The sequence below is a fragment of the Salvia hispanica genome, chromosome 1 (genome assembly GCF_029641045.1).
Source record: "Salvia hispanica isolate PSC_SH4W2 chromosome 1, Shi_PSC_v1, whole genome shotgun sequence".
In the NCBI taxonomy this organism is placed as follows: Eukaryota; Viridiplantae; Streptophyta; class Magnoliopsida; order Lamiales; family Lamiaceae; genus Salvia; species Salvia hispanica.
Genome location: NC_142692.1, coordinates 64,502,787 through 64,527,939, shown reverse-complemented (window position 1 = coordinate 64,527,939; position 25,153 = coordinate 64,502,787). Strand labels below are relative to the sequence as shown.

General features: G+C 37.5%; 2 protein-coding genes and 2 pseudogenes across 4 annotated transcripts; all 4 read right to left on the bottom strand.

Moving 5' to 3' along the window:
- Nucleotides 1-729: 729 nt before the first annotated feature.
- Nucleotides 730-3,091, bottom strand: LOC125219339 (zinc finger matrin-type protein). 2 transcript variants are annotated; one of them, XM_048121288.2, is made up of 6 exons: nt 2,820-3,091; nt 2,523-2,729; nt 2,360-2,439; nt 1,361-1,436; nt 1,175-1,283; nt 730-1,095 (listed from the first exon to the last, which is right to left on the bottom strand). In XM_048121288.2, exons 1-6 carry the CDS (start codon nt 2,934-2,936, stop codon nt 1,079-1,081), a joined length of 606 nt encoding a protein of 201 aa, XP_047977245.1. In that variant the 5' UTR covers nt 2,937-3,091; the 3' UTR covers nt 730-1,078. The 2 variants fall into 2 exon arrangements, with proteins under 2 accessions (XP_047977245.1, XP_047977244.1); XM_048121287.2 differs by having other exon boundaries at nt 1,179-1,283; nt 2,820-3,088.
- Nucleotides 3,092-4,630: 1,539 nt separating this feature from the next.
- Nucleotides 4,631-14,380, bottom strand: LOC125222807 (uncharacterized). Of its 2 annotated transcripts, XR_016137620.1 has the most exons (23): nt 14,011-14,379; nt 11,681-11,935; nt 11,444-11,568; nt 11,224-11,268; nt 10,618-10,699; nt 10,467-10,535; nt 10,194-10,364; nt 10,044-10,109; nt 9,174-9,242; nt 9,011-9,082; nt 8,819-8,865; nt 8,373-8,657; nt 7,429-7,562; nt 7,248-7,342; nt 7,120-7,158; nt 6,977-7,036; nt 6,777-6,878; nt 6,584-6,635; nt 6,454-6,509; nt 5,618-5,682; nt 5,323-5,374; nt 5,080-5,203; nt 4,631-5,000 (listed from the first exon to the last, which is right to left on the bottom strand). XR_016137620.1 is itself a non-coding variant. In XM_089069739.1 (22 exons), exons 1-22 carry the CDS (start codon nt 14,164-14,166, stop codon nt 5,135-5,137), a joined length of 2,166 nt encoding a protein of 721 aa, XP_088925865.1. In that variant the 5' UTR covers nt 14,167-14,380; the 3' UTR covers nt 5,079-5,134. The 2 variants fall into 2 exon arrangements, 1 of the variants encoding a protein (XP_088925865.1); XM_089069739.1 differs by lacking the exon at nt 4,631-5,000 and having other exon boundaries at nt 5,079-5,203; nt 14,011-14,380.
- Nucleotides 14,381-17,219: 2,839 nt separating this feature from the next.
- LOC148934390 (uncharacterized) lies at nt 17,220-18,101 on the bottom strand (annotated as a pseudogene).
- Nucleotides 18,102-18,509: 408 nt separating this feature from the next.
- Nucleotides 18,510-19,226, bottom strand: LOC148934389 (secreted RxLR effector protein 161 pseudogene; annotated as a pseudogene).
- Nucleotides 19,227-25,153: the final 5,927 nt, after the last annotated feature.

Here is a 25,153-nt window from a genome sequence, read left to right as displayed (position 1 = left end):
AATGATTTTTCATAAAGAACATGTAAATATGGTAGTTATATTAGTTTGCCTCTCTATTTACCTCTCCCCTTGGAGATGCTCTTACTGGAAAGTGGAAACAGTGACGAAGTGAAATGAAAAGGGGATAAGTTTTTGCTCGACGGATAATTATACCCCTCTGTCTCCGATTAATTGTCATTCTTTGACCGACACGAGTTTTAAGAAATGTAAAGAAAAGTTGGTTGAAAAAGTTAATGTGAGGCTCACTTTTTTATATTGGTTTTATAATAAAATGTGAGGAAAATGTAGAATATATTTATCATTTATAGTAAAAACGAAAGGTGGCAATTATCGAGGGACTGATCGACGTGTAAAAGAGTTGTCTATCAAACCATTTCATGTGCAGTTTTGACTTAACGTTGGCTCAATTCGGATTCATTTACTTGTTTTTTTTTCGGGTTTTTTTTCTTCTTCTTTTACTTGTTTTGGTAATACTGTATCATTTCGATCATAAGAAATTTCATTGAAAGAGAGTCATGTATAAAAAAATCTTAAATCAAATGTTACTATGATAGTATGCCCTAAACTTAAATTTGCATATGCTACATGGTCGAAAAAAATTTAATGGAGAGCAATTCTTTGAAATGGCTTGATTATGAAATACAGTAATTTTGGTTAATTAACAATTCGACATGAATGACTAATATGATCTTGGCAGCATATGATAAAATTGTTATATAGACCCAAAACTAAAACCGAATTCCATAACCCGAACTAGATAGTGCAACTTGTCTGAAACCAGAACCCAAGCTCACTAATCGCCATTAGTTATTTTTCATACGAGAACAATTTCATGTATATTCAAATTCACAAATCAATGCAAAACACTGTTAGATACCCTGCTTGTAATCCATAACATTGATGTAAATGCACATATCGAGATTTAAAACAAAGGCAACCACGGATTGCAGTTAACCATCAAGCATTGCCCTCTTCATCTTCACTCAATAATTCATGATCGCTGTGGTGTTTCTGGGGATTGGACCAATCACCTAATTCATTTCTATAGTGTTCACGTGCAGAGGGAAGATTGTGGAAATCATTTCTCTCCTCCCTCTGTCAAGCAACATTGATCAAACTAAATGAAAACTCGTAAGCATTATACATATTCCAATCTTTGTTTTGGATAGCATACCTACCTCTTTGGATTTTTTGCCTTTCTTCCTTATTGATGAAAGATGGTTTGCAGCCTCATTAAATATTTTGAAGCCCTGAATATCTCCATTTTTAATGCTTGCTTCTAGCTGCCAACAACAAAAGGTTGATTTAATCTAGAGTTAAGAGCTCATATACCACCTTGAAGAATCTGAGATTCTCCCACCTGAATGTGAAATATGCAAAGGAGAATGCTAGCAATTGGCAGCCAGCTCTCCTCGGGAGATATTGATAGATTCGACCTGAAAAACAAGACTACTCAGTCTAAATGATATTTTGCAATTTGCATTACAGGAGGCAGATGCTGGCAAATTGAAGTAAGAGTACATGATTTTAGAGTTTACACCTGAAAAAATCCACTGACAATAACCACCTATCTGCAAAAACATGCAGCAAGTGCAAATTTACCAACTACTATTATTGAACACATATTCCAAACATTTAGAAGATTGTGCCAATAGAGTGAAGTTTTTTAACTTTCTATCAAAGCAGTCTCCATTGTGCAATATGATATAAGAATAGGATAATAAGACCAGTGTTACTTATGCATCAGGAGTCTATTGAAGATAAGTTCGTCTGTATAAGCTTAGAAACGTATTGGATAGGCAATACAAAGCTACTTAAACAACTTCAAAACATTTTGATAATCTTCAACTCATATGAGAGAGGCCAGCTGATGGCATTTCTCCCTTTGAATACCATCAAATAATAACTTGTGAGTTGATTCACTCTTTTATGAATTTCAAATCTCCTCCATCTGCCAAAATGTGGTACATTTTTGCTATGCCATGGAATATTGTTTTACTAACTTCACCTGCTAAGACTATATTCATGAATTTGAGCATCCAAAATGCAATTAAAAGCTTAGGATGGAAAAGGACTGAAATGTTTATGTTTCAGCAACAATGTGCCATTACCCCTTAAACCAATGAGAGACTCAGTTGGCAAGACATTGTTCCCCTCCAATCAACAGGTTAGGGTTCAAGTCATCCAGTGTGCTTGAGTGTGGAGTATGTGAGTTGGTGCTAAAAAGAAAATGAGAAACCTTCTTCTCTGACTAAGTTTTATTATGTAAATTCCATTCTAAACTTAAACGTTAGCTACCTAAGGAAGCAAAACTAATCACATTTACTAAAACAAAGAAAAATGAAAGAGTGATTCAAACCTCAAGTAAGGGGCTAAATAGACGATAGCATAAACAGCGTAACGCCGCTTTCCGGTATCCATCCAAGCGAACACCCAGCTCTACACCAATAAAGCACCATATCTCAAATCATTGACTAAAAATCAAATTATCAAACCAGATCCCCAAAATGGAGACGAATTACCATCCAATTGAAATAAGGAATGAAGCTAATGATCCCCATAACGGCGAATCTCGCGTCGGCGGAGTCAATCAATGATTCAGCCTCCATATCCTCCGGCGAGGGAGCCGCCGGAAAAATCAGCGAGTTGAGAATGCACGCGCCGATAGCCATAGCGACCGGCGCGTCGGTAGAGAGCTCCGCCCTGACCTTTCCATTACCCGACCTCCTCTAAATCAAACCAATACTAACTTCAAAAAAATCACATCGGCAAAAGAAAATCAAACCAACAACGCTAAGTATAGATGTTAATATGAATACCTGTTTGAGTTTTTTGAGTTGGTTGTATCGTGTGTATATAGGCCTGGTGGAGGAAAAGTAAGAGGGCTTAAGCGAGAGAGAAGCTGACGGCGACGAAGTGAGGCAGAGAGAGATCATTGAAAGAGGTTGGACGGCGGTCGCAGCTAACGTGCGCCTTGTGCGATATGATCGGAAATGTATTAGCTAAACTTTAATTATTTGTGTTTCTATTAGTACTAATTTTATTTTATAATTACTACAATTAGTCTTAATTAATTTTAATCCTCGGGCAATGGAAATTTGAAATCTGTGCCATTTTAGAGGTTTGGCATCTTTTATTGGGTATGTGCGCCTGCATAAGGTTTTGTTTGGTTTGGGGAGAGAGGAAAATTTTAGAAATTTTAGAAAATGTTGTCATATGAAATAAAGTAATTTTAGAAAATGTTGTCGTATGAAATAAAGTAGAGAGAAAAAAGATAGTTAAATATTTTAATGATTAGAGATAAAGTTATTTTTTAAATTGAAAAGTTATTATCTTGATTGGAAAAAAAAAAAAAAGAAAGATGGTCTTCATTTAATCCTCAATAATTTCAAGTTTTGTTGCTAAGGCTTTTTTTCGCTATTCAATAAATTTAGTATTCGAATTATTACAATTATGGGATAAATAGGAAATTATAATTTAATTGCTAAAATTAATAAATAAATTTGATTTTCAAATTATTACAAATAGAAATTTATACTCAATTTTTTTGCTCTCTTATTAAATAATCTCTCTTGAATGATTCAACAAAAATCATAACAAAAAAAATCGCAATCATGCTTATTAGGTTAGTTTTAAAAAAGAAGACATCCATTGTGACGTATGCCCAAGTTTGTCATTAACAATTACGTTAAAAACATTAAGCAGTAGTCATACATTTTTAATGGTTAATACTACAATATATAGAGCCCAAGTTTGTCCCTATTTAACAAACGCAGAAAGGCAAATTGCAAAATAGAAGAGTGAAAATGTGCCTATTTTACATTTTATTTAGGCCTAAAGTTTCATCCCATCAAATATAATCAACCCATTTTCTCTTAATTTAATTACTACTATTATTATAAAGAAAATATAATACTTCATTTGTCTCAAGTTAGTACTTTTATACAAAAACTTTATTCTATTTTATTTACTTTTTATATCTCTTTTCTATTTTGTTTTCTCTCTTATTTTAAGGAGTAATATAATATTAAATAAAAAAAAGGAGTAATATAATATTTATTTACAATTTTTGGAAGGAGTAATATAATGCTCCATCCGTTCCTCCCTTATAATTTGTCACCATTTGATCCGGTATAATTTGTCGCCATTTGATCCGGCATAGATTTTAAGAAATGTAATGAAAAGTGAGTTAAAAAAGTTATAGGCATTTAGATCCTACTTTTATATATTAATTTTATAATAAAATATGAGTGAGAATAAGTTAGTGGAATATAAAGTCTACTATAAAAATGAAAGATGATAAATTTTTAGGAACATACAAAAATAGAAATAAGTGACAAATTTTCAGGGACAGAAGAAATATTTATTTACAATTTTCTTTATTTTGATTTAAAATTAAAAATCCTTAAGAATCATGTTAAATATATATATAATATATAGAATAAATTTTACTCCGTATCAATGTTATCATTTAGCTGGTACAATAAAGAAGACAGAAAAATAACCACCCGAGAGATAGAATTTGAACATAAAACCAGCACATAATATTACAGATTATTTACACTCAGTAACTTGAAACCAAAATACACTGAAAAGTGATTATTTTTTTGTTAAAAAGTACTATTAGTGGTGCATGAAAAACAAAGTATTTATATTCATCTATATCAAGAAATGGCTCTGTATATACCAGCACATAATATTACAGATTATATATTCACAGAATTACAGTTACCATTCGGCATTACATTGAATGCGACTCTGGTTTTTTCATCTAATCTCAAATAATACACATTGGCTTGAGGGGTTACCAACACAACACAACACCACCTACTTTCCATTCCCACCAACCAAATGAATCAACTCAACTCATTACCTTTTCATTATTCTCTTTTAATCCTCAAACAAGGTGCTGGAATGTTTTTTAACCCTCTTATTCAACATACAACCCATCATTCCAGCTATAACCAACAACATCTTGCATTTGTTTCTACATTTTCACCCTGAGAATCAAACCAATGCTAATTAATATTAGAGCAGCAGTTATGCGGCCCAATACATCATTATAATCTCGAGTTTTACCTGAACTCTCAAGGTGTGATGGATGAACAAAAACATTTGACATATATACCCGAAATCATGAATCTCCTCCCCTTCTATCTTCATCCTCTTCAGGTGTTGGCACTGCATTTAGTCTTTGTTGTAACTGCCAGGAGTGAAAAAGAGTGGGTCATCAAACTAAATGCCGTGGTGAGTACTTTGAACCCCTAAACTCGCAAGTGTTGCAACACATAAACACTATCTATATGTGCAAGAAGAACTCACTTGCATGTATTTGAGCTTTTCCGAAGTTAATTCATCCGTCAAGCTATTCATCCTGCAGGCGACCAGATAGAGAGTTTGAGTGTCTTGAAATGTAAGGGGTGATTGGATAGGAAATTTGATGACAAAGACGATAGAAAGATATGAAAGTTGTGCTTGATAGGAGGAACGATTCAGTTTCTTTAGGGTGACAGTGATTCCCCCATTCCAATTCACAAGCCAGGTAACCCCCCACCCGAAAGATGGATATTAGAGCTCTTAGAGAATTTGTTTCTCTTTCAGTCAAATTACAACACACCTAGCTTGGAGTTCAGATATCGTCATAAGCAGCATCCTTTCCCTTTCAGAAACAATAGATTCAACCTGCAAAAATTGCAACAAGCATCAGCATATGCACCAGTGCAAACTCATATCACCATGCTGTAGAGATTTATCTATCATAATATTCTGCGCCACAACAAGCAAAGATATTATTTCATCACAAGCCACAGTTGATATGGAAAAAATATCTCAGGTTGGAGTCTTAGATGAAATAATTGAAAACAAAGAATAGGATGGCGCCTTTTTAAACTTTGAAACTTTAGATTGAGATACATAAGACGTTATGGGTGTTTTTTTTCTTACTGTGATTTTGGACTTATAAGTAAGGTAAGGAATGCTAGGCTATGTTGCGGTGGAAGACAAATGATGGTAAATATTAAATCAATTCCTTTTTGCAGTTTAACGGTTGAATGTACTATGATTAATCTACAATATTCACATTAATCACACACAAAGAATGCTAATTAAAATCAAATAAATTGGTTTGGTAATATTGAGAAAACAGAGCAAGAAAGTCTTCTAGATGTCAAACCTATGCACTGTATGCGTAAATACTGAATAGATTAGCAAGAATTTTTATAATGCAATTTTCTACTAATTGTTATAGAGGTTAAAAAACATGACATATTGGCATATAGTTCTATCGTACAGATGTAGGTAGTTCCCTAGACAATAATTTCACACGTGTTCACTCTAGAAAAGTTAAAATTTTATGTTGAACCATAAAAACCTGATGTTTTTCCACACAAAATCCCTTTGATTTAAACAAAAAAAAAATACCAAAATGAACAAATTATCAGCAAGTGTACTTACACTGCCATTAGTGTCTGAACCACGAGGTAAAGGAGGCAGTTTCCCATTTTGAGGAGCTGGAAAGGGGAACAGGTTCAGCCAAATAAACACGTGATCATTCAGTCATATGCTAACTATAGAAAAAACGCACCATTTTCAACCTCAGCTATTTGCAAGCTACTTAATAAATTCACGATAAGATCCTGGAATTAAGACGGAGAAATGAGATCCAAGGTTTAATAGAATTTGAGACATAAAGGAAATTGCGATTTGGCCGAAGCCATGCATACTGAGAGAAAAGCTGTAAACCTGACAAGACAAATGAATTTTGAAAACTATCTTACCTGCTGAATTGATGTTTGTTGGAAGAGATTTTGAAGGTGAGGCATCAGAACTGAGGCAAATCCATTACTATTGCCGATTTCTTTGGGTGGCTGGCTTTGGGGCTGAATAGCAAGAGCATCAGAAAGACCGGTAATTTGGAATCAAATATCCAGTTAGCGGCAGTAATTTAAATATCAATAGATACAAGAAGCATACACACCATTTGTTTGGAATCAAATATCCAGTTGCCTACGCTAGCAGACTTCCTCAGTGGTGACCCCTGAGAACCACATGAACATCCAGTTATATGATAAAAAAATCTGTCACCATCTTTTAAAAGAATAAAGGTGGCTCCTTTCTTACCTGAGAACTTCGCCGAGAGACTGTGGATAGTGGAATATCCTAGTCATTGTGTTAGGTTAGGAACAATCATGAGAAACAATCAAGTAAAAGTCATAAAAAAAGAATCTAGTACTTAAAATGAGCTATACCTTTACAAGATCTACATTTTCGGACGTCACGGAGAACCGCCCTTTTATTTGTACCAAATTCGTTTTTGATTTGTCCTCCAATGTGTCTTTGAAACCTGGAAACAAAAAAGATGATATAATATGCTTCCAAGAATTTATCCAAAAATAGCTATACGCAAGTATGCATGCTAATTAAATTTACCTCCTGAAGATTTGATTGGAGCTGATAAACTGTTTGCTGAAGCTCGGTTCGGAAGGTTTAGAGGACCGCTAAAACTGGGTGCTCTTCGCACTTGCTGGGACTTATCAGCCACTAAGTGGTTATCAATTTCATACCTAATGAACAAATTTTGTACACCAGTGAAATTAGATTAGGGGAATTATCCTGTTGAATTGAAAAAGCCAAGAAATGACCCTATAGATCTAACAAAGATTTCATAATTTGCGCAGGGAAAATATAGCAAGTTAAATTTGCTCAGTTTTAAAATTCATGAGAAAACAACCGATGCATTCCACATCTCCACAATATAGAATCAGTTTAAAAATTGATGACTAAATAAACCCATGCACTCCACGAAGGTGAGCCTCCCTTCTTCATGCTCTTCACAGCATGAAACATAGCATCACACTAGAAAATGCATGTATATCAGAGCATATACTGAACTGCGTGCAATGAATACCCTACCTAATAATGTATTTTATCCCAAGATCAGGAAGTAAGAAGTCTTTTGTCAAGTTAAAGTAGTTGAAACTAACTCTTCAGATAAGAAATTCAAATAGAAAATGGTCCAATAAAGTTCTCCAGAGACAGCACACAAACAAGTTTACTTGAAGAGCATTTCCAATTAGCATGAAAGGAGATATTCTGGATGTAAGACAAATTAAGCGTTCATTTTAGAGTCATAGTAAAACTGATGGAAGAAACATCAAGACAGTAGATTCCAGGTGTATAAAGATCAAACTATCAAGTTCACAGCGACAACTAGAATGGTAAGCCACATTAAAGAATGAGAATAGCGATAAAATTCATGTTATTAGCAGTTAAGTAGTTCCCCTATCATGCTACCCATTATCTCGAGAGATTTAGATAACCCACCATTGCTGCAGAGTGCAGAAACATAACAAGAGTAAGATGAGGCAGAAAACCTTTCAAATTTTCGAGCTCTTTCTGACTGTGAATTACTTAGCACCATACCAGGCACAAGTGGTCCACTTTGAGTTTGACGGGCTCTGCCTGTCTGATTTTTATTCTTGGCTTGAGCTCCTTCATTCTCTACGAGTGATGCTGGCAGCTCAGATTTTGAATTGCTCTTCTTCATATCAATTTTTGCCTTATTGTTATTGTCAAACTCTTTGATGCCACTTTCATATGTCTGTCCCTTATTTGTAAGGTTCTCAACTACAAGCAGCTCATCACCATTTATCTTTTCACTGGAGATGAAAGGAGACACAGCAGAAAAATTATTTAGGTATTAATAGGGACAAAACAGAAACAAAAACTAAAACTAAATTAAGAACTGTAGACAAAAAACCTTTACAAAGCAACAATATAATAACGTAGCATAAAGATGGAATGAATATTTTCAAGTTACCTGTCAATATTGTGGACTGCTGGTTTTGGTACAGAATCAGATGCACTCTACAAACAAGAAAAAGGTACTTTGTTATCGACTTTCTTAACTTTTTATAAGCATCAAGTATAGCAAGATGTATACAACAAAAAAAAACAAAAGAAATGACAAAAAACTGACAGTTCTTAAGAAGTAAATAATTGTGAAAACAACCTTTTGGCTCAAATTAGATCTTATATTGTCTGCTTCTTCTTGGATTTCTTGTATTTCATCCTCGTCTAGCAACTGCAGAATAAAACAGCCCATAGTATCACTTCCAATGTTCACAATTATTCCATACTGATGATGGGCATAAATAAGACTTCTCTCAACATACCAATGATGCTTGAAACTTCAAATCCTCAACATCAAAATTCCAAGCACTTACTCCTCGCTGGTACTCACTCTGAAATAGAACAGAAGCTATGCAATCAAGAAAGATAATTACAACAAATGCACAAACCACAAATTACAATGTAGTATTATTTTTTCTAAATCCTGAGCAAAGTGTTTAAATGGCAGATTCTACATTTCCTCACATCATTACTTCTTCAAAATAGTAATAAAATAAATAAATAGAGACAGGCCCCATAATTATCAACTTTTAATGAGATAAGACAATTCCAGCTGTTGTTTGATCATACACCAGCAGTTTAGCTCAACTGTCTACTCAATAGAAAATAAGGTCTGTTGGTAGCGGTTGGCTAATGAGCAAGAAAGGAATAAGGAGAAAACGAGGGTTTACAAACTTCCTTCGCTCCAATCAAATATAAAAACACTCATAAACGGATACAAACTCTTTTTCATTCTACTTTTTGTGAACACCAGGGGTGGAGAAGTTATCTACTCCCTCCGTCCCATTGAAGATGACCCACTTTCCTTTTTAGTTTGTCCCAACTAAGATGACCCATTACTTAAAATGGAAACACCTTTATCTCTACTTTATTCCCTCTCTCTTACTTTACTCTCTCCTCTCAACACACAAAATAAATTTGCATAAAATCCCGTGCCGCCCAAGAAAGGGGTCATCTTCCTTGGGACGGAGGGAGTATAATCTTTCACATGTAGGTCATGTAAAATGAAAATAGCATTAGAAGCATTAGACCAACAGGAGAAGAGGGATATGTGTCCCATTGCAGTAAATCTTTGCTTAGCATAAAATAGGAAACAAAACAGAAGAAATACTGGGATCTGAGGCATTTCAAACCTGAGATATAGCCTCCTCTTCAGCTGAAGGCAATTTTTTCAAAGCAAGTTGTGCAGCATCTTTGATCTGCGTGCAATTCACTACAATATCAGCATAAATTCTAGAAAAAATTACTTCTGAACCCTGCTTGTTTCCATGAACGGGATATACCTGTAGATCTTTCACGCGCTTCCATAGTGGTGGCAGGTCAACAAACAACTTTTTAACAATGAGTTCAGGAGGCTTTGCATTCTTGAAAAATGAGTGCTTCAACAACTTTTCTGCAGTTGGTCTCTTTGTTTGATCTTTTACCAAGCACATAGCAACCATTTCTTTAAAGGACTGTCAAAAACCAAACGCGACTAATCATGGACACTGGTAATAATAATTAGAGGCCATAAAAGTGTTCAGTGAACATGGTGCACCTGGAAATATCATGAATACCTTAGAGAACCTCTTATCACGGTCATAATCAAGTCCAGGGGGAGCATTTTGTATGGTCATTAACAAAACCTATTGGAGAGTAGAGGCATATATAAGAAAGTGTTTAGGAAAGTATCATCCACAAAAAGATCTCTTATGTAGAGATGTATACCTTCATTGGAGGATATTTGGAAAATGGTGCGTGTCCATGGGCTAACTCCAGTGCAGTTATTCCAAATGACCAAATGTCAGCCCTGTACATTTAACAAAAAGAACTATAAATAATGCACAAAAGGAATAGGTATCTATAACTGCTTACAATCATGATGGGAGACCAACAAATAGGAGTACAAGGAGAGCATGGGTCCAATATGATAAAGTTACTTGGTGTGATAATTTAAAGAGAGAAATGTTCTTTCCAGAATAGATCAGCTAGAGTTTGAATTTGACTTTAGTCTTTCAAATAGACATGTTCAGACTTCAGATGTCATATCAAAGTCACACAGTTAGGATCGTGCCAAAGTAGCTTATGGAATGGAAACAAATTTCTAGGTAAACATTGCACCACTCATCTTACACATACCTCAGATTTGAAATTAATTTTCCAGTACAGATTCTAGGAGATATCATTAATAATATCCAAATCGCAATCTACGAGAGTAGATTACACTTAAATGATACATACACAAACACTTTTTTTGTGCTCGTCAAATTGTGCATGCATAAAACACAGTTTATGTAGAACCACAAGACAATACAAGAATATGGAGTAACCCACTTGAAATCATATCCAGTTCCTGGCTGCAACACTTCTGGAGCCATCCTGCATAATGAATTAAAAAGGACAGATTATAGCAGCAGGTATCAAAAGAGTGAGTGAGACTGGGAGATATGTATAGTAGAAAGTAAATGGGTATTGGATAACTACTGGTGTTAGTGTGGTATTTTTGCCTCAATGTGTGTGTATGGGTGTGCATGTAAGAGAGAGAGACACACACCAGCATGGTGTGCCTACAAAGGTATTCCTCGAACGCTGTCTATCACCTCTGTCAAACATGCAGGCTGAAACACCAAAATCAGCAAGCTTCACCTCACCATTACTATCCATCAATATATTTCCAGCCTGTAAAGAGATGTTAAACAAAATATAAAGTAATTTACTTAATGCATACTGTCCACTGAACAAGTCCAGTGTCTGTGATCTGCCTAGATGCAAGCTTGCACAATTAATTAACCTTAACGTCACGATGAATATGGCCATGATGATGAAGGTAGTCCAAAGCCTTCAAAGTTTCTTTCAGGATAGATCCAATGGCAGATTCTTCGAACCCTTCTTGATATGCTATCTTCATGAGATGTAGGCAAGACCCCTCAGCCATAAAAGGCATTACCACCCAAAGGTTGCGGTCAACAACAAATGAACAAAAAGATTTTATGACATTAGGATGGTCTATTAAACTCATCGTTTGAGCTTCCCGGCGAATATCATCCTGCAGAAAAGACAATATCATAAACTCCAGCCTAACCACATCTACTCATCCTAACAGAATAAACAAGCTACATTAACTTGTGAAAATATTCTTATATTTTGAAATTAGTATCCAAGGGAGAACAAGAACTTTCCATCAAAGAGATCTAAACTTAACAGGAATACTACAATATACCTACATTAAGAATTCCGAGCCAACTGAGATAGTTAGATTACATTTCTCTGCATACAATTCATTACTGGTAGTAAACGCCCATAAGGAAACATATCTCAAAAGCAGCAAGTCATTGGCAAAAGCTAATTATACAGATTCCCTTCATACGATTCGAGAAACAGCCATTAATAATTCTTACATTGTGCCATAAGGTAGTCAAAGCCTAACTGCATGTTCACCGGTAGCAGATGACAAGCAGTAGATACAGAAATTTTAAAAGTTTGGTTGTGATATTTTCTCAAGTTCTATCACATTCAGAGGGGGGGGGGGGGAGGGGGGTTAAGATAACTAAGCTATTCCATAGTGGGTAATTACTAGTCAGAGATGGTGAGAAAATGTCAGGATTAATTTGATATTGTATAGTGAAAATCCATATTTTGATTACATGAACCTCAAAATTTTGTGAAAATTAATATCAAGAAATACAGTTTGATATACACCCACTTATATAGATGTCAGAGCTTCAGGATAGATCCGATGTCAGACTTCACACCATATGATCGCATATGTGGAACTCATAACATGCAATATTGCTCTTGGCATCTTAAAAGTGTTAATTTATATGCTCACATTTATCTCATAATTTATGTGTTAACATGATTAAAAAAACTGGCTATTGTCAGCATATTTGACTTTTTACGACTTCATTAGCCCATTCTACGTCTAACTTAATCTGGAGTAACTCCAGTTCAAATTTCATTGACCTTCATTTAGATTCTAATTAGCACAAACTGCCAGTAAATAATAGGAGTACTCCATAAATAACATCGAAAGAATTTACATTTTTGACCAAAAAAGACATAATGGAATAACTAATACGTAGGATATAAGATGTACTCCCTCCATCCCTCGCTAAGTGAGGCACTTCTTTTTTACATGTGTTTTGGTAAAATAATACTCCTAATAAACAGTTAAAGTGGAGAGAGAGTAAAGTAAGAGAGAGAATAGTGTAGATGAGACCCTCCTCTACATTATTCTCTTTCTTACTTTACTCTATCTCCACTTTAATTATTTATTATCATTTTCCTAAAACACATTAAAAGCGCCTCACTTGGCGAAGGACTGAGGGAGTATGTTATAACTAACAGGGACGCAATCAACAGCTGTAGCATTTATGTCAACCTTATATCACAGTGACACGAGAAAAATGAGGCTTAATTCTGAACAAGGTAGCTTTAACAGAAAAGGCAAAAGATTTGCATTGATGCTAATAAACCAATACTGAACATTAGCTTTATGGTCGTATATTAATGAAATAGGACAACATTCTTGGGGAAATGAAAATCGATTGATAATTCTTTTGGTTGTACGGAAACAATTCCATTAAATATAGCCGATAACCAACAGAGAGCCAGGTTAGATGAAATCTTTCTCAATCAGCCCTTCCTCGAGATTTTCAATGGCATTCTTCTAACTTCTAAGTTAGCTCAACAACAGTATTTCTCAAATGAAAGAGTGATCTTAGCTGATAATGGCTGGACTTCATTACACAAAATTTCCTTAAGAATAAATAAATGTGGTTCAAGCCTTGAAATCACATATTGATGATAAGCCGTTAGGCCCGCTACCTCACTTAACCTATAATCATATAGAAACCAAATTCCACAACAGATTTCAAATTGAACCATTTCAAAGCTTCATCCAGGATTCGCCCTCAACACCCTATCTAGCTAATTGAGCACATCAATGCACTGAGATCTCAAACTGCGGATGCATTGAAATTCTCCAAGCAACAACAAAAATGCACCCCCAACTAGATCAAAAGTCACCTCAAATGAAATTAAATCCCCAAAACACGCGGAATCAAAGCAAATTAACAGAAGCTAAACACAAATAGAGGGAAAGGAATAGATTGAACGAACCAGATTGCTATGGCATCGATCGAGATCCAAGCACTTAACCGCCACCACTTCATTGTAAGGCAAATAGATCGCTCTGTAAACAGTTGCGCTGGCGCCGTATCCCACCTCTTCTAGAAGCTTGTAATCATTCGGATTCGCCGAGTAAGTCTTCCCCATTTCTATCTCACGCAGCCATGAAATATTCCGCTTCGATTCCACCAAAAGTTTTGCTTTAAATTACTATGAATTTTCTTCTTGTTTTAGCTATCTTTGTTACTGAATCATGAGAGAATCCAGAAATGGACAGTGAGAGTCTATAGATATGGACTGTGTTGAAGTCTGCGGAAAATTTCTTACTTTTCCTATTTTTCTCTCTCTTTTTGTTACGATACTCCTAATTCTATCGATATTTTTTCGATTTTAGGATTGTTTTTCTGACCAAGTGTCTTAATTTTATTATTGGCCTTTTAATTTTACTGATTAATATTTTTAATGTTTGGTAATAATACTAATTATAAATCCTATCCTATGTTAGAAGTATAATTATGCAGCCGTTGACTGCAAATGGCCATACATTTGCCAGCAAACAATAAATTTCCAGCGTTGTTCAAAAGCATTAACATGGTTTTAGAGTTATTCATAAACTTATCCAATTAATTTATTTATGTAAATAAAGTATCACTTCTTCACGTAAAGCTCATGCGGACTCACCTAATTGGAGATTGATAAATTTTAATCAGATGTAGTCTTTCGACATTCTTGTAGCATAAAGGTGATGCGGTCACCCTGGCCGCCCCCACACCCCACCCCGACAGTTTGTGAGGGGGTTCAATCAGGGTACACAGCGGCCCGTTAGAGAGGAGGCCTTCAACCCACTGTCCTGACAGGAGCCCATCTTCCAAGGCCTCACACTTGTGCCTGAGAGATGGAAGCTCTCACATGCCAGTAGTGGAATTCGAACACAGCTCCTTGTAGTCTTTCGACATTCTTATGTATGAAGGTTCTCACAAAATCTCACTTCATTTATATTTATCAAAATCTGCGTTGTCGCATCTCCAATTCCGGTGTTTGGTACCATAAAAATATTTGAATTTGAAATTAAATTGCAATTCCAAATCTTTCAATTCTACGATTTATATTCTATATCAGAAGTAGAAAATTAGAATTTCAAATAGTCATAAAATTAGATAGCTTCATTATATATCCACATCACACACTATACACATTTCACACATACTTCACACACTTGTATATAGTGTGTAGTGTGTGTATTTGTGAACAGTATATGTATTTTGTGTAAAGTGTGTTAGTGTATTTTGTGTATAGTGTGCGTACATTGCATGCACAGATTCTTCAAATTCAATTTCATATCAATTACTTCATTTTACCAAACATAGGATATGGTATGTAATTAGAATTTCAATTCAATTCCATAGAACTGCAATTCCAATTCCATGTAACAAATGGAGCCTTATTACTTTTGATATGCAATTCAAATTATAAAACTGCGAGAAATTAAAATTGTAATTCAATTCATAATCCAAATATTTTGTAATACCAAATATTGGATTTGGGATTAAAAAGTCAACTTCCCGTTCCGCAAGCCTAATTTTCTATAATACAGAACGGAAATAGATGGTACAAATATGGACCAACAGGTATTGTTTATCTAATGGTTGATGTAAATTTTTAATGCTTTTTAGGTAAGAATGACACAATTATAATATCGCGTACCAATTTCAAAATATACGAGAAAAATTAGATTAGACACAAAATTGATGATATTCTCGATCAAAAATTTAGCCGTCTATCAACATAGTTTGGATCACCTGATCCTTACTCTACTCTATCCCCTACTCCATCCCTCACAAACATAAAATATGATGGTGGGCCTCTCACTTATGCTTGTGAGGGATGGAGTAGGGGATGAAGTAGGATAAGGATTAGGTGATCCCAGCTGCAATCTACAAAACAACTGTCATTCAGGAAAAAAAAAAAAAAAAAAACAAACAACACAATAATTTTGAAACCCTTCCAAATGGAATTAGAGAATTAGTAATCGCGCTATCCGTGGAGAGTCGGCCATTAACTATTCATAGGTCTCACACCACTCTTAATTAACCATTTTTTATTCTATCCATTAACTAAGGACAACACTTGCAACAATTCATTTCATCCCTTAACTATTCATGGTTCATAATTCTTTAAAAATACAATTAATATAAAAATATTTCATTACTTAAACTTCATTAAAATTTCAGAAAATAATATCACAAAATCCAATAAATTAAAACTTACATAATTTAAACCCTAAAAATTAAAAATTGACATAATTTAAATACTAAAAATCAAAAATTAAAACTACTCATGTGGCGGCGGCATGATCGTTAGGTCCAATTGACGTTGGAGGGATTCAATCATCTTGCCATGCGCCCATTCTTGTTGCGGATTCATCCAGCTAATGTCAGCCGCAATTGTCTGGGTAAAATATCTTAATAAAATAGTCAGATTAGAAGGCGGTTGAGGGGGTGGAGCTTGGGGGATGCTTGGCTTGGGTTTGTCCTCACCTGTGGCTAGCTTTTGCCTTCTTTGTCCTAATTGGACCATGTTGAGAACCGGCTCCGGACCCACTCGCACTGGAGTCAGAACCACCCAAATTAGGTCCAATGAGCTGGCTTGCGGCCTTGTCCTTGTCGGGGTCGGCTCGCGACCTTGACCGTTTGGAAGTGGAACCTGAGGAGGATTTCTTGTCATCTGCCCACTGATCCAGATTTCGAACCTTCTTCCAAGAAGTGATATGCTTGAAAGCTTTGTGGTTGTCTTTTTGGAAGATAAGCATGGCCGAAGCCATAACATCGACTTCGCTCGATTCACTGTCGTTCCGCCTCATTTCATTGACGTAGATGTCGCTGAACTTTTTCATATCTTCGTTTGCTCGTCTAAAATGATTGTGAAGCATGTTTGGATGCGGACATATTTGCACAATTGTTAAAGAACATTGTGGAGAGAAATTTAGAGAGAGTGAAAATATTGAGAGTTTGGTGTGATTTTTTAATGAATAGGGTATTCATAGATGATTTGTGGATGAAATGACTCGAGGATAAAAAAAATTAAAAATGAAAAAAGGGTAACAATCGGTAATATTTGGGGGCGACGCCGTTCTTTTTTCAAGGATTGAAAATAAATTGGAAAAAAAAATAATTCGCTGATATTTAAAAAAGGAAAAAATATCAAATTTGAACGGTTATAACAACGCCCATTTGCAGGGGCGAGTTGGTGTCACGCCCAGGTTGCGCCACATTCGACGAACCACATGCAACGGTGACCCATCCCGTCGGACAGGCCAGCCCTCCCAATCGGGCACCATTACAGATGCTCTTAGCGTAGCTGAAATTTGAAAAGAAATGAAACTTAGGTAAAACTAGCTTTAGCAAATTAATTACATCAAAATGATTCACATTTATAATATCCAAACATCCAAAAGACCACAATACTGAGCAAACTAAAGAAATCTGTTTTTTCTAAAGAAGAAGCTGAAAGCATGCAACCAAGTCCAACCCCCAAACAGATCACCCAATGACCCAAAATTCACCGCCTCCACATCTACCTTAACCCCCATTCCATCTCCCCATCTCCGCCGCCGCATTCGCTACAGCAGCAGCCACCCAATCCCGCCTCCCCTCCATCACCTCCAGCTCGCAACACCTCCTCTTATTCCTCCTCTGCACCACCGCCGCCATCTCCACCTTCTGAGTCATGACCCCGGACAGCCCCTCCCCCTCCACGGCCACCTCCATGACGCCAGCCGACAACAGGCAGTTGCATTCCATTCTATCTTCCAGTCATCGCCCTCATCCAATTTCCTTAAAACGCCCTTCAACACCTTCGCATATCTAGCGTACGTAGATCTCGAATCTGGCGCCCTCGCAAACCGTCACCCTCTCTCTGCTCCTATAGTTGAGCGCCCTCTCGGAAACGACGCGGTGGAGCGTGACGATGGCGGGCGAGTCAGGTCGGATGGTCGACCCGTTGATCTCGAGGCGGCCGCCGCTGATGCGTGGGAGGAAATGCAATGTCAGGAAAGGATATATTCTATTTCTAGACAATGTAATTGTGTATCAATCACTCCACTAATTACATATTTTCTCCCTTTTATCTCATTCTTGTTTTGGTAAGTCTTCGTGACACTCCTCCTCAAGTTGAGCAACGGCATCTCCGATGCTTAACTTGCTTAAGACCTCCTTGAACACCTTTGGTTTTACAGCCTTTGTAAGTATGTCTGCTAGTTGATCCTCTGATCTAATGAATGGTAATTCTATAACTCCTCCTTCGATCTTCTCTTTTATAAAGTGACGATCTACTTCAACGTGTTTCGTTCTGTCATGTTGGACCGGATTTTCAGAGATGATGATAGTTGCCTTGTTGTCACAGAATAACTGACTCTTCTATTTAGGTGGAACACCGATCTCAGTGAGTAACCGCCTCAACCACATGATCTCCGTTAGGCCACTCTTGATTCCTCAGAATTCAGCCTCAGCACTTGATAATGCTACCACCTTCTGTTTTTTGCTTTTCCAAGTGACCAAATTTCCTCCAACGAAGGTAAAGTATCCGCCAGTAGACTTCTGGTCTATCGGGTTGCTTGCCCAGTCAGCGTCGGTGTATCCATCCACTTCGAGGTCATCATTCTTTCTTAGCAGCACTCCATAACCTGCAGTCCCCTTCAAATAGCGAACTATCCTCAATGTTGCATCCATGTGATTTTCTTGTGGTTTGTGCACGAATTGGCTTATGACTCCTACTACATAGGCTATGTTTGGCCTTGTGTGTGCGAGGTATATTAGCTTGCCTACAAGACGTTGATACTCATCTCTGTTGGCTAGCTTTTCTCCATCTTCAAACTTTAGTCCATGATTCACCATAAGTGGTATGTCTACTGGTTTGCAGTCTAGGAGCCCGGTTTCTGCTAGGAGATCCAACACATACTTTTTCTGTCGCAAGAATATTCCTTCTTTGGATCAAAGTACTTCAATTCCCAAGAAATATTTGAGAGTTCCCAAATCTTTCATCTCGAACTCCTGGAACAAGTTTCTCTTTAGGTTCTCTATTTCATCTTCATCATCCCCTGTTATGATCATATCATCCACATAGATGATTAAACAGGCCATCTGGTCACCTCTTCTTTTTATGAATAAAGTGTGGTCTGACTGACTTTGAGTGTATCCATACTTGGCCATGGCTTGCGAGAACCTCCCGAACCATACTCTCAGGGACTGTTTTAGTCCATAGAGACCTCTTCATTCTTCTTCAGTTCTCCATGTAGAAAGGCATTTGTTACGTCAAATTGGTGCAGTTTCCAATCTTTGTAAGCAGCTACTGAAAGCAGGGTTCTGATTGTGCTCATCTTTGCAACTGGGGAGAAGGTTTCCTCATAGTCAATCACATAGGTTTGAGTGTACCCTTTTGCCACCAACCGTGCTTTGTATCTCTCGATAGACCCGTCTGCCCGTCGGTTGATGGTGAACACCCATCGACACCCTACTGGTTTCTTTCCATCTGGTAAGCTGCATTTTTCCCAGGTATTGTTCCTGAGAAGTGCATCCATCTCTTTTTTCATCGCCTTTCGCCAGTGTTTATGTTTCATTGCCTCTTCTACCGATCGTGGAAGATCCTCTTCATACAAGGCTACTTCAAAAGCTCGAGCCATCTTAGTGAGGTGTCCGACTGAGAGGTTTGCTATAGAGTACCTTTCTTTGTGCCCCTTCCAATCAGGTGAGTATCTCTTTGGTGGTACACCCCTTGTGCTCCATGATGGTAGCTCAAAATTCCTACCACTCACACTTGGCTCCTCAGTGGGCTCAGTTGTCTTATTTTCCTGTCTCACATGGTCAGTATTAAGCTAAGTGGTGCAACTATTCTTAGGATTACTAACGTCCGGAATCGTAGGCGGGTCTGACGGTGAGGCCATGTCACTGGATTCACAAGGTTGATCATGGGACGATGACGGCCCGGTAGTGCTGCAGCTCGCATCGTCTGTTGGACCATCTTCTGTCACAGAACTTGGTGGCAGTGGCAAAAGGCTAGGAAGTGGATGGTCTAGAGTTGGGCTAGGGGACCAACTTAGCAGGTCACTAACTGGTTCAGATCCCTTTTCCTCCCCCTGACTACTTAATTGGCTATAAAATATTCATTTTCAACGAAATCACAATTCATAGTAATGTAAAGTCGTTTGGTTTTTGGATCGTAGCACCGATATCCTTTTTGATCCCTCCCATATCCTACGAATACACATTTTACTGCAAAAGGAGATAATTTAGTTCGGTCTTGTTTTGTTATGTGTACAAAAACAGAGCATCCAAAAACTTTTGGGTCGAGTGTAAGTGGTGGTGGAATTTGGTTTTGTGTAGAGAATATATCGAAGGGAGTTTTAAAGTTTAGGATATGGGTAGGCAGACGATTAAGTAGGTAGACTGAGGTAGCTACGGCTTCTGGCCAAAAGGTTTTCGGTACTTGTGAATCGATCAGAAGAGCTCGAGTCATCTCTAGGATTTTTCTATTTTTCCGTTCTGCAACTCCATTTTGCCAGGAGTATGTGGTCATGTAGTTTGATGTACTAAACCCTTTTCAGAAAAAAATTTGTTGCATTTTTGAGTTAACAAACTCTCCCCCGTTGTCTGACCTAAGGATTTTGATTTTCTTGTTATACTGTGTGTGCACAAGATTGTAGAACAGAGTAAACTTCTCAAAAACATCCGATTTAGATTTTAAAAAGTATACCCATGTTAAACGCGTGCAATCATCGATAAATAACAAAAAATACTTAAATCCAAGGCTACCCAAAACTGGTGCTGGACCCCAAACATCAGAATGAATCAAAGAGAAAGTAGCTTCCATACAAGAATTATTGAGCTTATACGAGTGTCTATGGCTCTTAGCAAAAAAACAAGTATCACAATTGAAAGAAAACTGAGTACTGGCTAATTTAGGGAAAACATACGTAGATATCCTATGGAGGGATGTCCTAACCGGCGATGCCAAAGCCAACCCTGTGATTTTGTTGGTCCGTGAGTCAGCATCACAACACCGGGTTGGGCCATCTTGTCCACATAATACAATCCTCGTTGTTTAATGCCATGCCCAACTGTCGTCCCCGTCTTGATATCCTATAGAACACAAAAATTTGGTTCCATTAGAAGTTTGCACTTTAATTCGCTAGTTACATGACTAACTGAGAGTAATTTGTGTGCAATAAAGGCACATATAGGCAATTCGAGATCTGCAGTGTTGGAGAGATCTTGATCGTGCCTGCCCCCTGGACTGGAATTATATTTCCATTTGCTGTCTGAACATACTTCTTATGTGGAGCAGAAATATTAGTAAAATCAGAGGATTCATAAGACATAGTATCAGTAGCACCACAGTCAAATATCCATTCATAGTCTTTGGGTCGATTTTTGGATATTGATGAGTGTGCAAGGGCTTGGAATTTATTGTGGCAAGGGATATTGGGGTCAATTTCCAATTCTGGGGTATTTGGGGCTATTTTCGCAAAAGCACAAAAACTGGTGGACTCATCTAAGCATTTTTCGGAAGTGTGGGGTTGGTTTTTAGAGAGGACGGTTTTTCCGAGGTCAAATTGAGAATACTGAGAGCTATGGGGTTCATCTTGTAGGTGGACCCTTTTCCGGGGTTCATTATGGATTTTACTGAAACTTTGGGGTCGTTTTTTAATTCCAGTAAAGTCAGGGTATAAAAGAGGGAAATTGATACCTCCTTCCCACACCCTAGCCGCCGATGCCCTGGCTATGTCTGTTGGGGTTTGTATACTAAAAGATGCTTCGAGCGTACATGCCTTTGTACAGTCAGCTTGTGCATGTATACGAGAAACGCCATGTCCACTTGTTTACCTAATTATGAGAATAAATAATATAATATAATGGTTTATTATTGAAATATGATAAACAAGTCTAAGGCTTTTTACTAAGAAGGTCAAGTAGGGAAATTCGATGAATCTCCTCATGAGTTTTCCAGTAGGGGACTTGGCCAGATCTAGTAAGAAGAAAAACGTATTCACAACCTAGATAGGCTTTGGCTACCTATTGGTACGGTTGCGGTGTTTGTGATAATTCTCTTTTACCTAAGACAAGATTAGTAACACCGGTGTGGTAAAGCACTGAAAGGATCTAATATGAAATGTATTCTTTATTGCTATCTACTGTAAGAAATATATTTCAGAAATTTTAGTATTTTCTAGTCTATGGAATTAATATCAATATTGTTTATTCAGTCATACGCCACTTTGACTTATCAATATGTGAGAGTTTGTTTGTAACTCAAGTTCATGATATCTTGAGTGGTAGTAATTGAATAACATGAAGGTATTGGAATATTATTTCATAGAATTCGCGTGCCTAGTGTGGTATGATTAAATCCCTAAGGGATGATCCCCAAGAGGTGTTTGAAAAAGGAATTTATTAATCCAAAAACTGCGCAGTTGGAATTTATTCCACGAATAATAAATAAAGTTTCAAACTAGAAAAACTCTTTGGAGAATTAATTTAATTCTAGTCACATAGCAGACAAAAGAATTAAATTGATGGATCCAGATAATCTTAAACGCGGGAAATATTATAAAATAAAATGGACCCAAGTTACTTGTAATTTGGTGATTTAGGTGGGAGTGCAATATTATTCTTTAGTGGAACAAAATAATATTTCATTGATAATATATTGTCATTTGATTTAATTAGTTAATTATCTAATGGGTGAGCCCAACACCTAAATCATTCCATGGATCCCCTTACTAGCCCATTAAGTCTATTTTATAAATAGTGAGGAGTATGGGAAACCCTAGCACACCACACAATACACAACACACACTAAACCCTAACCCTAGCCGCCATTCTTGGCGTCTCTCTCTCTCTCTCCCTCTTGGCTCGATTTTCATGCCTAGCACGTGGGAGATTTAGGGTTCTTGTTTTGTTCTTGACCTATCCTAATTCATAGGATTAGATCGAGGCAATCTCGTGTTTTGTGTTTGGTTTTCCTAGATCTCTTCAAAGCTATTTGTTGATTATCCAAGATCCGCCCACACGGATGGATGATCAAGGACAAGGGAATAGTACGGAAGATACATGGTCGGTAAACCAGGGATCGCCCGGAGGTGCAGCAAACAACGTCAATCCGATGTCGGATTATGAGGTAACATTTAATTCACGTCGAATATGCATGTTTAGGTGAATATTTGATGTGTGATCTATAGATCTATGGTTATTGCATGAAATTGGAATCGAATGCATAATTACCTAAATAGATTTGTTAAGGACCTGTTTGTTTTCTGTGTCTTCCGCTGCGGTAGTCCAACAATGTCTTCTCCGGCGTGCGTTGTTCCTCCGTTGGCTACCTCCCGCCGTGCCGTGCCGGTGCTACCCGCCGGAGTTCCGATGTCGGCAGCCGGTCAGTTATCGCAAGTGTTGCTCTTCCTCCGCCGTTTCTGTTCAGTGCACGCGTCGCCCTTGCCTTCTTCATATCATCCCACCAATCGGGAAATCCAATGAGGTGAAAGCACCCATCCTTGGTGTGTTTCTTCCCGCCGCAGTGGGAACACGTTATTCGACTTTTATCATCGTCGGAGCGTCGATCCACGGTCGATTAGCGGTGTTGGGCGGCTGATTGGAGCGTCCACGGTCGACAACAGCAAGGCCGGAGCCGATTCCATCCTTCACGGTTCCTCCAGTTCCAACACCAAGGATGGCGTCGTTGTTCGATGACGAACAATTCCGTAAGCCTCGCGCACCGTTGGTAAAGGGTCGCGCCTAACTATCTCATTCTTTACTGCATCATATTTGTCATCCAATGCGGTGAGAAACTGGTACAACCGTAGTGTCTGTTTGGTCATTGGCTTCACAATTGATATTCACAGCCCTTGGAACTTATTCCATAGGGCTTCAAGTGACATCCCTTCTTGTCTGACTATGTTGGTTTGCCGATGTAGATCGTAGACCTGGAGCGGGTCAGCCCCACTGCCGTATATAACAGCGAGACCTTCCCATAGGTCGTATGCTGTTTCATATTGCGATACCTCATTGATCAGATCCGTCTCGATGTTGTTGATGATCCAGTTAAATACGCAGTGGTCGCGCTGTTGCCATTTTGGGAACGAAGGATCAGATCGGGCGGGGGGCTTGAAACTCCATCTATGTGAGACGTCAGCCCCTTTCCCCCGATTCCTCGATCCATCAGATTGGAGCAGAGAGGATAGTTCTCCCTGTTCAGTTTCGGGTTGACGGTGATTTCGCCCAATGATTCTGGGTGATGAGGGTGATGATTTGTTGGTGGTGTTTTTGGTTTTGGTGAGGCAGAGGCAGAGTTGCTCTGTCTTAAGAATTCTGCGAATTGTGTGGCTAATTCGGGTGGAAACTCTATCAGATTTGGGTGTGATGTTCTGGTGGTTTAGATTTTGGTGTCGTCGGAGGTGAATTCCTCCGTGTCTGACATGATTTCTGGCTGGTTTTGCAGGTACAATATAGAGGGTAGGGAAAGGTTATGGACGATGATGATAATTCTATGAGTCCTCACCCGCTCGTGATACCATATTGAAAATTGATATGATTGTAATATGTTTCTGTGTATTGATTCATCACTAAGACTCCCTTAATATAGGGCATATTACAATGTGTTTATGGTAGGATATATTCTATTTCTAGACAATGTAATTGTGTATCAATCACTCCACTAATTACATATGTTCTTCCTTTTGTTTCATGTTTGTTTTGGTAAGTCTTCGTGACAAGGAAATCCGGCAGGATGGAGATGTTTTTGGGGTGAGAGGCTAATAGGTAGAGCGACGTCAGGATTTTCATATTGGGGGGTCAAATTACGTAAACAATAATGGCATTTTTGGTAGGGGTGATAACTCATCTAGAGATGGAATTTTATGAACAAAAATGTTTTGTTCATAAAATTCCATCCCTAGATGAGTTTTAGGATTTTTAGTATCATCATCGTTAAAAGCATTTGCAGCATAAGCAACAAGGACTATAAGAAAAATGGATGATGAGGAAGACAACATTTAGAAAACGAATAATAAAATATAGAGATATGTGGGAAAAATCCAACTTTTTGAAAGTTCTATGATATTAAAGGCTAATATTCCTTTTTTTTA